The sequence below is a fragment of the Galeopterus variegatus genome, unplaced genomic scaffold (genome assembly GCF_000696425.1).
Source record: "Galeopterus variegatus unplaced genomic scaffold, G_variegatus-3.0.2 Scaffold3162, whole genome shotgun sequence".
Lineage (NCBI taxonomy): Eukaryota > Metazoa > Chordata > Mammalia > Dermoptera > Cynocephalidae > Galeopterus > Galeopterus variegatus.
Genome location: NW_007729273.1, coordinates 106,300 through 123,498, shown reverse-complemented (window position 1 = coordinate 123,498; position 17,199 = coordinate 106,300). Strand labels below are relative to the sequence as shown.

The 17,199-nt window shown below is 39.7% G+C and overlaps 1 protein-coding gene across 3 annotated transcripts in view; it reads left to right on the top strand.

Annotated features, from left to right (window-relative positions):
• GLRX3 (glutaredoxin 3) overlaps nucleotides 1-17,199 on the top strand; it is a 33,802-nt gene that overhangs the window by 691 nt on the left and 15,912 nt on the right. For all 3 annotated transcript variants that reach the window (XR_551343.1, XM_008584161.1, XM_008584162.1), the window contains exons 2-4: nucleotides 6,077-6,185; nucleotides 15,746-15,820; nucleotides 16,568-16,769. Coding sequence is in view for 2 of the 3 variants with exons in the window: in XM_008584161.1 (XP_008582383.1) it covers nucleotides 6,077-6,185; nucleotides 15,746-15,820; nucleotides 16,568-16,769 (386 nt within the window). In the remaining variant the exon portion in view is untranslated. The remainder of the gene's footprint in view (nucleotides 1-6,076; nucleotides 6,186-15,745; nucleotides 15,821-16,567; nucleotides 16,770-17,199) is intronic.

The following is a 17,199-nucleotide window of genomic DNA, read 5'->3' as shown; positions in this document are numbered from 1 at the left end:
GGGGGGGGGGGGGGGTTGTGCTTTGGTGCACGTGCTTCTCTCCCTGGAGAAGGCCACAAACCCAGAGCCGTGGGGACGCGCGGAGGACGCGTTCGGCGGTGGCAGCAGCTCTGAACTGTGCGTGCTCACAGGTGGCCGCTGGCCGGCGTGGAAACGCACAGGTGAGTGCGCACAGGTGTGCGGCGGCGCTTCCTAACGACGCCGCCTGCGATTGCAGCGTGCTGTGCGGGCGGGGTCGTTCTCAGCCGCGTTACCAGCGGGGTCTGATGGCCTGGGATCCAGTCGTCACCGCAGCCGTTTACCTGCCCTGCGACCCCCGGGCGCATCTCAGAGCCTAGCCCTAGTCTCAGTGTTGAAATGGATTAGTGTTGCCGCGGCTGAACGCGGCGGTGCGTGTGAAGTGCCGGGAAGCCTGGCGTGCAGGAGCAGAGTGTGTTGGCCCCTTGTTCTCAGTACAGAGCAGGTGCGCTCGTGCACTTCGTGGGCGGTACATGCTTCTTGACCCGTTCCGAGTGACACGTCGCCGCCTGAGTTCGAATGAGAGGCAGGCGGTCCTCTGATGTTGCAGCGGAGAGCGCAGGTGACATAGGGGAGTTTTGCCTTTGCTGGGAGTGGGGAGGGCTTAGAGTTACTGACTGACTTCTAGTTAGCCATGCTTTATGGAGGTTATGAAGTTGAAATGTTAATTAATACGGCTCTTTTGGAAGGTTAGGTTTACCTGAGAAATTGTTAGGAAAAGAAAAAAGGGAAATGACATTTAATCATTGGTGGAAGCTGGGTTTTGATTCATCCAACATGAACACATCTTCAGGCCACACAGTGGAGGGAACCAGAGTGGCCTCTTGACATAAGCAGGGCTTGTGTGGACCTGCCCTTAATAAACGTTTTGAGCTTACCACCTGGAAAGATATTTTGTGTGTGTGTGTTTCACATTTTTGCTTTTATGCTTCATGTTTTAAACAGTCTTCAAAGTATCACAATGGGTAAAAGCTTAAATGTATATATCACTTGGATGTACGAGTATTCTCGCCACTGGTCTGTACTTGCAATGACCCAGAAAACAATGTACTCTTTCCATAGCGACTAGTTTAAATGGGCACGTGGCAAATGATGTGTGGAATTTGGGGAAGGAGCAAATCTCTGCTGCTTTTTGTGAAAATGGAAGCATTTAAGAATATTAAGTAGTACTGGTGTTGATGTAATCATTTTAAATCTACTTTCCAGATCATTGCTTCTCCTCAGTTTTATTTTATTTAAAAATTTTTTTTTCTATTTTATTTTTTGTAGGGTACAGTGTGTTGTTTCAATACGTGCATGTACTGCACAGTGATTGACTTAGGGTAGGTAGCATAGTTTTGTGCCCTTGTAGTCCACCGCTTTTTCCTCCCCCACTCCCCTTGGTAACCGTTATTCTACTTTCTACTTCTGTAAGCACCACTTTCTTTTGTTTTTCAGATTCCACATATGAGTGAGATCCTGTGGTATATATCCTTCTGTGCCTGACTTACTTCACTTAACATGATGATTTCTAGTTCCATCCATGTTGCTGCTAATGATAAGATACCATTTCCTTTTGTAGCTGAGTAGTATTGCCTTGTGTAGATATCCCAGTTTTTTTATCCATTCGTCCGGTCATGGGCATTTAGGTTGGTTCCATCTCCTGGCTGCTGTAAATAGTGTTGCATTGAGCATGGGAGTGCAGGTGTCTTTTTGGTATATTGACTTCGTTTCCTTTGGAGATATATATATATATACATATACACACACACACACCCAATAATGGGATTAGTTGGGTCATAAGATAGATCTATTTTTAGTTATCTGAGGAACCTCCATCCTGTTTTCCACAATGGCTGTACCAATTTACATTCCCACCAACAATATAGGACTTCTCAATTTTAAAATTTGATATGATTTGAAACTTTTTCTTTGCTTGAGTCATTTAATCAGATGTTATATAAGTTACCGAAACCTCAGCTCTTCTATACAATGGGGATATTAATAGCCATTTGCAGAGTAATTAAGAAGTTTTGTCCATTTGTAAAATACTTGAGTCCAGTATATGATGCTGTTTAATAAATGCTAGCTGGTGTTATCTGCAGATGTAAAACTGCAGTAGCAGAACACTACAATAACAGAAAAACAACAAGTATTTACTGAGCACTAATTATTTTTCTGATGAAGAACTGAGGTTCATTATGTTGTTTAAGATCACATTAGTCAGCATTTGAACCTGGTCTTTCTCCAAATGTTTTCTACAAACAATGCACCAGGCATGTTGGGCTATCCATGAAGATGGAGACATCATTTACAGTCGTTTCCAATATACGGCTTTGTAATATTGGGCATTTATTGCTTAATTGAAAAATGGAAGTTAAGCATTTAAACATGAAAATATGGTAGACAATTTAAAATAACTATAGACAATATCATGCTTTAATGTTTTTGTTTGACCTTCCCAACATGCCAGGGTGTTAGGTATTCTGTTTCAAAGATGTGGAAGTTAAGGGAAGTTAAATTACTCTTCATGCCATGTTAGTAATAATGGAATTGAAACTTAATTCAAGTTCTTTGCACATACTTTTTTCTTTTTTACATGTTTGAGCTCTGTATTAGTCCATTTCTGTCTCTTACAACAGAATACCTGAAATTGTGTAATTTATAAGGAAATGAAATTTATTTCTTACAGTTTTGGAGGCTGGGAAGTCCAAAGTCCAGGGAACACATCCATTGAAGGCCTTCTGCTGAGTGATGACTCTACAAGTGACGCATGGTTTCACATGACTAGAATGGCATGAGCAAGAGAGCTAACCCTCTCACTTGCTCTCCTTTAAAGCCATCAGTCTACACCCACGATATCTCATTACTCCATAAATGGATAAATCCGTGCATGACAGCATAGTTCTTACAGTCCAGTCACCTCCCAAAGGCCCTGTCTTTCAAATACCGTAATTGGATTTCCCATCCTCTTAACACTGTTTACAGTGGGGATCAAGTTTCCTACACATGCACTTTGGGGAGACACATTCAACCCATAGCAGGCTCATACTGTTATAAAGTTTAGTAACCGATTTTAATTTTCAAAAAATGTAATCATATTGTGAGCATTTTACCATGGCATTAAGAAAATTCTTTGAAAATTTGATTTTTAATGGCTTTTTAATATTTTGTTATGACCATTAAAAGGCCATATGGTTGAACCTTAGATTTTTCCAGTTATTTGTTACGTAAAATGACGGGAAAATATCCATGTACATAAATCTTCATTTCTTTAATTACTTCCTTAAGATAGATTTGTATATATGTAAGAAATTTCTGAAAGATACCAATTTAGTTTTTACCAGGAGGATATGAAAATGCTTCTCTCACCATCCTTTTTATCATTGAATGTTATGATTTTAAAGTCCTATGTCATCCCTGCTTTTAAAAAATTGAGGTATGACTTACATACAATAATAATAAAGTGCACAGATCTTAATCGTTGGATATGGTGCATTTTGACAATTGCGTACACACCAGCAACTGCCATTCAAGATGAGAATATTGAGCTCAGGAAGTTCTTCAGCCCTGTCCACAAATCTCTGATCTGCTTTCTGTCACTCTAGATTAGTTTTCTCTGGTCTTGGATTTTATGTAAATAGAATCATACAGTTCCTCTTTTTATGTCTGGCATCTTTTGCTCGTATGTTTTTCACGTTCATCCATGTTGTTGCATGTATCTGTAGGTGGTTTCTTTTCATTGTTGAGTTGTATTCCATTGTATGAGTATACAACACTTGCTCCTGTTTGTGGACATTTGGATTATTTCCAGTTTTGGGTTAAGTATAAGACTGCTGTGACCATTCTTGCACCAGGCCTGTTTGGACAGGTTTTCCTTCTTGCTGTCCTTAGGCTTTGGGGCCTCATCTGGATCCTCTGCATTAAAGGCTAGTGTAGGCAGAGGCTCATGAGGGAGGATTTTGAGGGTCGGGCCTGTGTTCTACCAGCCGGAACTCAGTTCCAGGGCCCTAAGCAGATGCAAGGAGGAGTGAAAAATGTAGTCTCTCAACATAGTCTCTGCCATAGACCTGACGCCCACCTATTAATCCACCGACGCAGCTAAGTTCTGTTGGATGCAAATTATAACCTGTTGACTGGGGGCCCCTACAATGTGTCCTCTCCTGCCTTAGAAGGGATTTCCTTTGGAGCCTTCTGCTTTCCTTTCGTATGCCCCGGACAGCTCTTCCTTCGTCATTCTGTCTGTGATTCCTGTTGTCCCTTTTCCTTTGTTTCAGCAAATGACTTTGCTTCCTACCTGAGAGAAAACAGGACTTCAAGTAGCATCTCCCTAAGCCTTCCTATTCCCCCTCCATCAACATCTACTCATTTATTTGTAGCATTCCTCTTTCTTAATTCCTTGGCTCCTGACTCAGAGGAGACTGTGCCCCTCTTCTGCAAGGTGAGTTCTCTTCTCTAGATTTCCCCCTCCTTCCTCCTTGAGACCTTGCATCATCAGCTGCCACTTCCTCTCCATTTGTATTGTCCTCTAACAAAATAAATGTGAAAATTTTCTTGTATTAAAAGAAAGGACATATTTTGATCCTGTCTTTTCCTCTGCCTAGTACAAATCTCTTAAAGAGTATTTCTAGTAATCTCTACTTCCTCATCTTCAGTTCAGTCCTTGATGCACTGCAGTCTGACTTGTGTTTCTACTGTTCCATTGAAACTCCTCTCACTAGTGTTCATTGTCCTTCCCTGCTGCATTTGAAGATTGTCACTCCTTCCTTCTTGATACTCCTCCTTCAACTTCTGTGAGACCATTTAGGTCCCCTTCTCTGCAACGTTAGTTCCTTTTCCTCCATCTGTCCTAACTTAATGTTGGTGAGCCCCTCTGGTGCTGACATTGGGTCTCTTTTGTATCTCTCTGCAACACGGTGCGTTTCTTGATTCCTAAATCTGTAGATCAAGTGGAGACTTCTTTCCTGAGCTCGAGACATCACAGTAACAGCCTACTAGACTTCCTTTCCTCTCAAGCCGACAGCTTTTATATTATAATTCGAGGCTGGTGCCACCACTAGCCATCAGTCTGTAAGCCAGAACTTGTGTCAGCCCTAGACTATGCCTCATCTGTCACCAAGTCTTGCCCCTTCCACCTCTGAAGGCCTCCTAATGCCTCCCGTTGCTTCTACTTTCCTGATATTTATTGTAGGTTCTTTCTTCTCTCACCTGTATTACTTTATTGGTTTTTATAGTTTATTTCTTTCCTTGCCTGCAGGATAGTTGTCCTTCGTTCTTTTCTCCATGTAACATACTTTTCCCTCAATTTTTCAGTTTTTTTTTTGAGGGTGGGGAGATTATATTTAAACTTAGAATTCTATAAAACTGAGGGATTTTTCAGTTGGATTTGAGGATAGACTTAAAGGAATCTTCGCTAAGATAATTTTGTATGAAAATAATTAGTTGGCTATACACTGAGATTCCTAAGAATTTAGTGAGTTTATTAATTCACTGTTCTATCTGTTCATACTATAAATGTGTAGAAAATCTTTTGTAGCATAATATAAAGAAATATAAAAGGGTGTCTTTTAAAAAAGCAGTTCCATTTTTTCCTGTTTTCTGCTGGCGTGCCTTCGCTTTCGACATTTAATTGCTGCTTCTGTGCTCACAGTTGTGCCTCTTCATCACAATACCATGTTTAAGGAGTAAATACTGATGTTGGTGGTATAACGCATTTACAACCATTTATCACAAACATTGTGCCTGTAATACAGAAGTTTAGTTTCCACTTTCCTTACGGGTATGAAACATAGTTGATTTACATGACTGTTAATTGAGATGGGTGAGTATTCAGAAGCAGTTCTTATGGACTAAATCTTGACTCAAGATATATCATTAACTTGGAAATTCATCCCAAAGAGTCTCAAGATCTTGCCGAGTGTTCTTATGTTTCAATCCGTTTAATACAACAAAATTCTAATAGTACAAAACAATTCAGGCAGTTCTTTTAAAGGTTTTTTGGTAATAGAATTTATCTCAGTTGTTTGCTTATTTCCAAAGTTAATAAAATTAAAAAAAAATACATTTTGTTGATTTACAGGTCCCTCCTCGTGGTCCATTTCTGGGCACCATGGGCTCCACAGTGTGCGCAGATGAATGATGTAATGGCAGAGTTAGCTAAAGAACACCCTCAAGTCTCATTTGTGAAGGTATTGTATTTTCAGTGTCATGTCTTTTATGAATTTATGTATGTATGCATGCATGTATATATGCATGTATGTATGTATTTTGCCGTGAGTGAGCCACGGGGCTGGCCCGGTCCTTTACGAATTTAATTCTGATTTATGTGTTAGGTTAGATTTTATTAACCTAATATGAGAGAGGAATAACGTGAAATTCCAAATATTTATATTTGGTGTTGATTTGTGTTATTTTTGCCGTAGATTATTCTTAAAAATCTTAAAATGATTTTGTCTTTCCCAGATAGTGTAAAAATCACCACTCTTTCTCTAACATGGGGAGGACATAACTGCTAAATATCAGAATGGGCAATGTGTGGAAATGTTTGAGAGCAAAAGCTGATTAGGTAATTCACTATGGATAATGGTGGTTTTAAGATATTAAAATAGTATCAAGACTTATTTCATTAGAAAGCTAGGTGTGATGTGGAAAATGATTCAGGAAAAGGTATGTAAGGGCTGCTAGAGACCAGGGGAAGAGCAGGAAGTTGCCATCTTGGATTGTGTAGTTGCATACCTGCGGGAGGAACGGGAAGTCTCTCTCGCCTGTTGAGAATGCGGATGGAAGGGAAGCCGGGCAGCCTCCTCCTTGCCTGCTTTGTTTTTTTTTTACTCCATGCTTGCATGCTCTTGTGTTCTAGTAGTCTTGACTGAGTACTAGGAAAATGGTAGTTGTGACCCTGGATTAGTTCACTTGGTTTAGCACATTTAATGTTATCATTCAGGACTGAGTACTCGTTTAGGCAACAAGGCCAAAATATGAGTTGAGGATCTTAGAAATGAATTATTGGGAAGGGAGGCACACACTGTATTCAAATGCCAGAATCCTTAGGATTTAAAAAACAAGAAACCAAAGCTTTGTTTTTTAAAACCAGAATTTGTGATTTCAGAGTACATATTGGCAAGTGTACCTATATATGGGATTAAAAATGACATCAACTGTACTTATCTTTATGCCTCTTTTTGTATAAACTGAAAACACAAAATTTTGACAGGATAATTCATTTATATAGTAGGCAATAAAATTTTCAGATTGCTTCTGTGCAGATAAGGTGGCTTTGAATAGGTGTTATACTCAGATGGCTCAAAAATCTAAACAGTATAGATAGGTGTACATTGAGAAGGCTCATCCAACTCCTTCCCTATCAGCCCTGTTGTCCTACCCCATAAGTAACTGCTTATGTTAATTTTGTATGGATCCTTCCAGTGTTTTTTTATGCAGATAGAGCAAATATGAATATAATATTTAGCTTTTTGAAATTCAAGGACTTATTTAAAATTCCAATGAAATGTGTAATGTAACCTTAGAATGTAACCCTAAAATGTCCAATATAAATAATAGAAGTGGACATTAAAACTGCATGTTTGGTCAGTGATAAAAGATAATGATTACAAGTGAAATGAATGATTAAACATTTCAGTCATAAGATTAATCAAGATGATGGTAATTGTTCTAAGTCTGCTTTTATGCATATAGTGTTACTGGTTTAAGTAACACATTGTTCTTCACTGCCATCTGAATGATTTATTTAAAGTGACTATAGGATTACTTCTCACATTCATACCATGCTTGGCAGTGAGATTTTGGGTTGTTCAACTTCTTAAGAGTCTCAGCGAGCCAAGGGTTGGAACCTTCGACATTGTCAGGGATACCTGAGCTTAACTGCACCTGCCATTCATGGAGATCACAAAAGTGCTAGATTGGTCATTCTTCCAGGGGTCATCACTTTCAAGAAATTCATTCTGTGGCATAGTTTTTCTTTTATTAGACATCACCAAGGGCAAAGAGAAGTTGTGTGGAGTTTGTAAGGTAGGTGATAAAAGGCACTTGCTGAATAATAGTGAGCAATTGAGAAGTAAAATATTTGCCAGATCATTGGCCTTTCCCAGTAAGAGAGGCATTCAGTTAATTTTAAAACAGCTTTCCTTTGTTACTGAGCTTTTAGAAATTTCTAGAGTGTAGAACTAACGTTCTACGACCCCCGTCTGTGTCTTTTGATTTCTTAGTCTTTTTTCTAAACATGCAGTAGTTTGTTGTTTTTGACAGGCGAAGTAAAGGGATTAGTCCATTTTTGTTATTGATATTTACAAAATCATTTAAATAAGTGATCTTAAACAAGATATTTTTAACAGATTGTAAGATACTAATCGTATCTTATTTTGTAGGAGATGATAAAATACCACCTTAGAAAAATTAGTCACACATTTTTGATCAGAGTAGTTAGTTTGCTCATTGGAATTGAATGCTGAAAGGCAAGGTTTTCACATGTAGCACATCTGAACCCCTCATTCCCTGTACTGAAGTGTATTCATGTTTTTTTTGGGTGCCACATTTATGATAGATGACGTTCCACTTACCTGAATCACTGCCATATCTGGTTGGATCCTGATGCTTATACACCTCCAAGGGCTTAGAGGAGATAGATGAGTTATTTCTATTGCTAAAAGTCTTATATTAGTAACCATTCATTTAGAATAAAAAATAGCTAGTTAAAATGTCAAGTGCCTTTGCTTTCTAAATTACATAGTTGATTTGTTAGTACTTTTTTTACTCATACTGATCCTGTTTATGTCTTTACCTAAAGTGGGAACACACATGTATCATTTAATTAACTGTTTGACAGAATCTTTCAAAATATGGCATCTGGTAGAGGAGGTGGGAAGGAGGAAGAATAGTACAAGATTTTGTGGGTGATGAAAAGTTGGGTACCACTGGGTATATACAAGGTCCAAATCAAATCCATTTTGTATGCAGTCATTCCTTTTTTTTCCCCCTGTGGCTTTTTATGTCTCTGAACTTAGTCTGTGCCATTGGTTGGGCTCTTAGTCAGGAAATACCCTGTATTTTTGTCTTTACTGTTATCTGATTCCTGTTTTGATTGGCTTCTTGACTAGATGGTGAGATACTTGAGGTAGGGACCTTTACCTTATGTTTTCATTCTTTTTTATTGCCTTCCTGTGTTCAGTGGCTTCTGCTTTCCATGCCAGATTCCCAATCCTACTTCCAGCTTAGTACCCTGATTTTGCTCAACTTTAACTCAGTTGTCACTCGGTATCTGTGGAGGATTGGTTCCAGAAGTCTGTAGATGCACAGATCCCAAAGTTGACCCTGTGGAACATTGGACATAAAAAAGTTGGCCCTCTGTACGCGTGGGTTCCACATCTCGTGAATGTTGTACTTTTCATCCTTGGTTGTTTGAAAAAATTCTGCATAATTTAAGGACACACATGCAGTTGAAACCCATGTTATTCAAGGGTCTGCTGTAATGCACTTCACTACAAAAACTCTCAAAGTCAGACTTACCAGCCAGCTGGTGGGTGATATCTTACACTATTGTATTTTGTTTAGTATTAATCTTGTTTGTATAGTAGCTTGTGTTTTATGTCCATTGTAATGTAACATATAAAGACAAGGGTATGTAGGAGTTATATACTTAAATTTGTATTTTTGCTTCTTAAAAAACAGGAGTCTTTATGGTTTGATTTGTTCTTACTTTGAAATATGTGACTATCTTTAAGATACAGTTCCCACTGTTTAATTTCTAAAGGTCTATACAATCAGTGTAAATAATTATAAATGTAGATTATACTGTTTAATTTCTAAATGTACAATTACTACGTGTACATAGATGATGTAGGTAAATCTCTAGGAGAATACCAACTAGCTGTATAACTGGGTACAAATTAACTAGCTGAATTCCAATTTTTCAGTGTCTGAGAATAATGACCAGTTTATTTGGCATCTTAAAGAGCAAATGTAGGATTCCATTTTATAGGAATTCTAAAAATGTCTCTCAGATAACTTTGGTGGAATTATTATTATTATTATTTTTTTCCTTTTTTGTCTTTTTTTCGTGTCCGGCAACGGACTGCAACCCTCAGTGTCGCGCCCGTACCGGACCGGGACCGGCAACGGGATTGCAACCCTCGGTGCTGCGCCCGCCCCTCGCTCAGCCAGTGAGCGGGAACCGGTCTGTATGTGGGATCCGAACCCTCGGCGGGAGCGCCGCCGTGCTCCCAAGCGGCGCACTGTAGCAGTGCGCCACCGGGCCGGCCCTTTGGTGGAATTATTAAATCTTAAAAATAACCTAGCATTTTTCTATGCTATCTTGGTGATTAAAAACATACCACAATTAACATGGTTTATTAGCTGTTTCTGGACTAAATTTGGCAAAAGTCTTAAAAAGCTATTAAAAATGTTAATTATTTTGGCTGACAAAGAAGGAATGCGATTTTGAAAAATGTTTCTTATATATCAGAAATCACAGAGTAGAAAGAAGCCTCTTTATGAAGTCTAACCAAATGTTTTTGAAAGTCAGGTTAAAGTATTCTCTCCTCCACCTTGGAGCCTTAGTGCCGCCACTGGCAAGTGGCCATTCCCATTCTTGACTTTGGTATAGTGACCACCTTTGTTTAATATTCTGTCAAAATTTATTGAACACTAATTATACACCACACATTATTCTAGGCACTGGGGATACAGAATACTAAGGGTTATAGACAATAAATGGGTAAACAAATATATTAACAAGACAACTTCAAATAGTAATAAGTTCTACAAAAGAAATAAACGGGCTATGAAAGGTGGAGACTGGGGTGGGTGGGGTGCTTTAGGTTGGGTTGGAAGGTGTATCTAATGAGATGAGATGTAAAAATGAAAAGGAGCCAGCTATTGGGGGAGCTGGGGAAGAGTTTTTAGGCTGAGGATTAGCAAGTGCAGTGTTAAGAGGTACAGGCAGAAGGCTAGTGGGGCTGGAGGTTAGTGAAGGAGGGGAGGGTGTGGCGGGAGGTTGGAGTGGTAGGTGAGGGTCAAGTGGCCTTGTGGGCAGTGAGTGGTAAAGAGGTCAAGTCTTATTCCAAGTGCAGTGGAAGTGTCACAGTCCGATTCTGCTGGTGCAAGTCCATAAGTTCAGTTAGTTACTCTGGCTGCTGGGTAAAGAATGGTTTGAAGGGAGAAGGGTGCAGAATAGAAGTAAGTGCACTGGTTAGGAGACTATTTTACTATGTCAAGTGAGAGGTGCCTTGGACACTAGTGGAGAGAGAACACTGAAATGATGTGACCGTCAGAGTTGGTTTGTATTTTGGAAGGGAGCCCAGAAAACCTGTTAATAGATTGGATGTGGGATGTGAGGGAAATGGATTAATCAAGATCGTCTCCTTTTTGGTTTGAACAACTGGATGAATTTTGTGAGATAGTGGTGCCTTGGGGAGGAACAGGTGTAGTGAGAGATGTTTAGTGTAGTGGGAGCTCTGAGTGCAGATGTTGAGTACAGTATAGTCTGGAGATAAGGATAGATGGGCAGAACTTAGGAGTTATCATCATACTGGTGTCACTCAGAGACATGGAATTGGATGAGACCACTCCAAGAGAATGAGTGTAGATAAGAAGAGAAGGGGACTCAGAACCTTGTCCTGGGATATGCCTGCATGCAGAGGCTGGCCAGAGGGGGAGGAAGCAGCCAGAGAGACTGTTAGGTAGGGAAAAAGAAAACATGGAGAGCCAAGTGAAGGGCGTCACAAGAATGTGGGGCTGATCACCCTTACTGAGTGGTCCTGAAAGATTGGTAAAATGAGAAAAAGGCAGTAGCCATTGGATTTGCTGAAGTGGCAGCATGGCGGTGTCCCTGGTGTCACACTGCCTCGCTTCACCACTAATAGGTTTGTAATTGTCCTAGTCTGTTCTTGCTGCTACAACAAAATACCTTAGAATGGGTAATTTGTAAACAACAGAAGTTTATTACTTCCAGTTCTAGAGGCTGGGAAGTCCATGATACAGGCATCTTCAGATTGGGTGTCTGGCAAGGGCTCTCTGCTTCCAAGACGGCGCCTTGTAGCTGTCCTCACATGGCAGAAGGGCAAAAATGGACTGGCTAGTTCTTTAAGCTCTTTTATAAGGTCACTAATCCCATCCATGAGGGCAGAACCCTCTTGGCCTAATCCCCTCTCAAAGACCCCATGTCTTAATTACTATCTCCTTGGGGTTTAAGTTCCAATATTTGCATTTTGGAAGGACATGTACATTCAAGCCATAGCAATAGTCTTGTGCAAGTTACTGTACTTCTTTTAAGTTCTGGTTTCCTCTGTACAGTGGGTCTAATGACAGTACCTATTGTGAGGATTGAATGAGTCAACATAGGAAACACACTTTGAACAGTGTCTGGCCTAGAATAAATCATAGCTATCAGCCATTACTGTCATGGCAGTCTTTGGTGACCTGCTGAATTGAAGTAGCATAGATAGAGAAATCACCCACCTCTGGATTTACCTGATACCTGCCCTACCTCTCTCACCCTCTCCCCAGACACACGGCACACTGCGTGGGAAGGGTCCAGAGTTTGAGATTCTTGGTATAGGAAGCACGTGGTTTCCACTAGAGACGTTATGTCTGGATTCCATTCTGTAAATGTGTATTTGGTTTGTCTTGAAGTTGTGTATAAATCCTAACTTTGAAATGTAATCTTTCGTTTTGATTGTAGTAGAAGTTAGCCATGGTATAGTGAAGAAAGCACAGGTTTTGTAATCAAACAAACTTGGGTTTATTTCTTTGCTCTGCCACTTATGAACTGCATGTCTTTAGACAAGTTACCCAAGTTACCTCCTGTATTAGTGAGGTTTCTCCAGAGAAACAAAACCAATAGGGTAGATATAGATATATGAGAGGGGATTTATCAGGGGAATTGGCTCATGCAGTTAAGAGACTGAGAAGTCCCACTGTCTGCTGTCTACAAGCTGGAGAACCAGAGAAGCCAGTGGAATAGCTCAGTTTAAGTCTGAAGGTACAAGAACCAAGAGAGCCAGTGGTATAACAGTCTGAGGCCAAAAGTCTGAGAACCTGGGGGCCTGTTGGTGCAAGTCCCTAAGTCGAAAGGCTGGAGAACCTGGAGTTCTGATGTTCAAGGGCAGCAGAAGATGGGTGTTCCACATCCAGAAGAGAGAAAGTGAATTCATCTTTGTTTTGCTTCTCTGGGCCCTCAACCTGTCAGACGGTGCCCACCCACATTGTGTAAGGGTGGATCTTCCTTACTCCGTCCACTGATTCAAATGCCAGTCTCTTCCAGAAACACCCTCACAGACACATCCAGAAATATGCTTTACCAGCTCTCTGGATAGCCCTTAACCCGGTCAAGTTGACACCTAAAATTAACCATCACACACTTTTTACCTAACCACCTATAAAGTAGAGGTGGTAGTATGCTATGTATCTTTCAAAGTTGTAAGTAGTTAGGCAGTTTTATGTAAAGAGCCTGTCATGGTTTGTGGCACAGAATGCACCATCCATGAAAGATAGCTATTGTTCATCATCTGTGAACTATTCTGAATGGAGATCTTTTTTTAATATTTACATGTTTATTTTCTGTTTTCATTGTTATAAGTGTTGTATTAGATCCAACAAAAATATTTTCAAAGAATTTTAGTGCTGCAAAGGTTTAAGACTTCAGATGCCCTTGATGTTCTAGAGAACTCTTTAGCCTTTAATGGTATTCCTGTCCCTTGTTTTGGAGGAGTTGTCTATTACCATTGCCTTTGTCTTATGAAGACCTGGGAGCTGATTTGAGGGGAGGCAGTTGTGGTGGTCCTCTGGCTTCAGCAGGAATTATAAGAGGTCATTTGCTTCCCAGAAGAGTCGTTAGTAAGGGACCCTACTGGAAACCAGTAGGAATATGAGAAGAGATCAGATTTTAAAAGCATTTAGGAATTTGTTTTATGAGTCAGGATTTTACCTGTTTTGTTCTGGTTTAAGACCATATTACCTTGTTTCTACTTAGTATTGCCTTTTTTTTTTTTTTGGATTTGTACTACTTTTCTGTTAGAGTCCAGTAGTACTAAAGGTAGGGATCTTTGCTGAGCCTAGCACAATGCTCAGTGTATAGTGGGCACTCAGTAGAGGTTAGTCGACAGAAGAGAATGCACAGGAGGGTGGTAGTGAGGCATGCCATTGCTGTCAGCTTTTCTGGTCATCTTTCGTCTGAGTGTGGAGTTGTGTATTTGAAAGAAAATAGGACAGACATTTCTAATACTTCGGAATGTGTTCTAAATAGCTCTCTCAGAATGCTTTGTCTTTTCCCCCGTTTTTTCAGAGTATTGGACAGTTGACATTCATTTAAAATTTATAGAATTTTCACAAATACAGTTAAAAAAGCGTAAATTATTAAAAATATTGTTGCAAAAGGGTGTTATAAAGAAAGGATAGTAAAAGAGCACCCAAGAATATTTAAGATGGAAGATACAAACAGAAGGCAGATAGCTCTGCCTCACTCTTTGTCATCAGGCTTCATTTGGACGGACATAACCCGACTGGGTCACGTTCTGGATAAAAATAGTATCTCAAGCCCAGTGGAAATCTTTCACTCTTGGAAAAATATAGTGTATATATTTAAAAAACTTTTTTTTTTTTCCTTTTTGTCTTTTTTCATGACCGGCAACGGATCGCAACCCTCAGTGTCGCGCCCGTACCGGCCCGGGACCGGCAACAGGATCACAACCCTCGGTGTTGCTCCCTGCACCTCGCTCAGCCAGTGAGCGGGAACCGGTCTGTATGTGGGATCCGAACCCTCAGCGGGAGCGCCGCTGCGCTTCCCAAGCGGCGCACTGTGGCAGTGTGCCACCGGGCCGGCCCTAAAAAACTTTTAACAATATAATTTATCAATAAGTTTTATTTCCTACAGGTATAATGTAAATATAGATTTTTATTGGATTCAAAAAGTTTATATTAAATTGACAGTCCTGTGAGAGGAAAATATAATATATCTTGGTTTTTCTCAAAGTATATTGTTTGCAAAGATCTACATAAATAACTTACAGTAATTGTGTTCTATTATTTAGAAATTGTGTTATTAAATGTTTTAAATCCATGTGTCAGTCAGATAGCGCATCACACCTTGTTGATGGACCTCAAGGAAATTATCAAACAGAATGCAGTCATCTTATTTAAAATGCATTTATGTGTATGAATAGACCCAGAAGCAAGTAACTTACAAGCTGTCTGCTTAGTGTCCAGCAGCCTTGCAGGAGTTAAAAGCAAAATTCATTAGACATCAATAGTTTATTGAAGAAATACTCCTTTTTGCTTCATAATTTGCAGAAGGCTGCAACTGTCAGTCATGATGTACTGCCTCTTGAAATTAGTCAATAGAGCAAACAGCAAGAATTGCTGTGGGCAGAAAATAAGCACTGTAATCATGACATAACTGGGGTCAGTGATTTATGGATTTCAATATAGTAGTAGCTGCATATGATTGAAAATTTACTAGGTCACTAGTGCACCAAAAATTTTATTCACAGCCTCCAGGCATCTTTTGAAATGTGCAACAAAATAAAAACCTCTGAACCTGTTTTGACACTGCAGACTCAGTGGATGACATGCCAGCCCAGTGAGTCTCATTTAAATGTAAATGTGTCATAAACTTTTGTACCATACCCTTTAAAAACGCCAGTTACTTGAAGGGATAATGCATGTAAAACTGATTTACATATTGAAGCAGTAAAAGAGGACCTTTTAATAATCAGTCTTGAATTCTTTTATTTTATAGTTGGAAGCTGAAGCTGTTCCTGAAGTATCTGAAAAATATGAAATTAGTTCTGTTCCCACTTTTCTGTTTTTCAAGGTAAGAATAAAGATGGTATAGGAGATCATTCATCTGTAGTGGACCATGGGTCTATTTTGATTCGTTTACCTTCTCTTCTAATCCCTGAACTAATATTAGGCATTTGGTTGTCCCTGGCTTTGCACCTTTTTTATGATAGTCTCATGTTTGCATTGATGCTGAAGAGGAGGACCATGACAGCTGCTTGCCAAGGCCCTGGAAAAGTGGCATGGACTGTGAAGGGCCAACAGCCAGAAATGGAGCTTCTTGATCAAAATCCTTACATGTGGCTGTAGACCCCTAGTGTTCCTTGAATTTTAGGACATGTGCCTGGATTTACTGAAACATCTGGCTGGTTCTGGCTTGATTAATGACACTTATCGGAAGTGGATGCAAGTCTGTGCTTCAGGGTACCCATGGGTGTTACCGTAGCTCCCCACATTCCTCATTTATACTTAATAGATTCATCCCAGTAAGTATGGAGGAAATCCTTTTTGTTTTAGATTAGGCTCTGATCTGGTTTGACTTTGAGATATCAGTGTTTTCCCTGTGCATTCCCAAGAAAAGGAAAAAAATTATTATGTATTTTAAAAATTGAGATGCCGTGCAGGCAATTGGGAATCAGATTTTTTTTAACTTCTCTGGTAATAGTGTTGACAACTTTAAAAATTGGCTAGAACTATATATTTGTTATAATTTTAGAGTCTGAAATATTGAGATGATGAAGGAATGCCATATGTATTCTGAATGACTTTTTTTAAACTTTAGAATTCCCAGAAAATCGACCGATTAGATGGTGCACATGCCCCAGAGTTGACCAAAAAAGTTCAGCGACATGTGTCTAGCGGCTCCTTCCCACCTAGGGCTAATGAGCATCTTAAAGAAGATCTCAGCCTTCGCCTGAAGAGATTAACTCATGCTGCCCCTTGCATGTTGTTTATGAAAGGAACTCCGCAAGAGCCACGCTGTGGTAAGAAGCTGCTTTCAAGATGATATAAACAAATGGGTACTTGAGCGATATCGGGTACAGTTGAGATGGGCATGCTTTTTCCAAGCTATGCCATACATCTTCTGCTTATGTTCACATACCTGTAGAATGGTGCAAAGGTTAGAATTCCCAATGGCATTTTACAATTAGGTGATAAGAATTAGTTTGCGTTATGGACTAAGAGAATGTTGGAAACAAAGCGTTCTTAGAAATAATCTAATTCAAGATATTTATTTTATATGTGAGTACTCAGACTTAAAGATATGAAGATGACTTGCCCAAGGTCACCTGGTAGCACATTTGGGATTAGGTTCTAACTGCCACATTGCCATCTCTGCAATGGGCCTTTTGTCTCTAGTTGCTTTTGCTGTTAACAGCTGTCTTTTCTTCTTGACAGCTCCCTTTTCTTCAC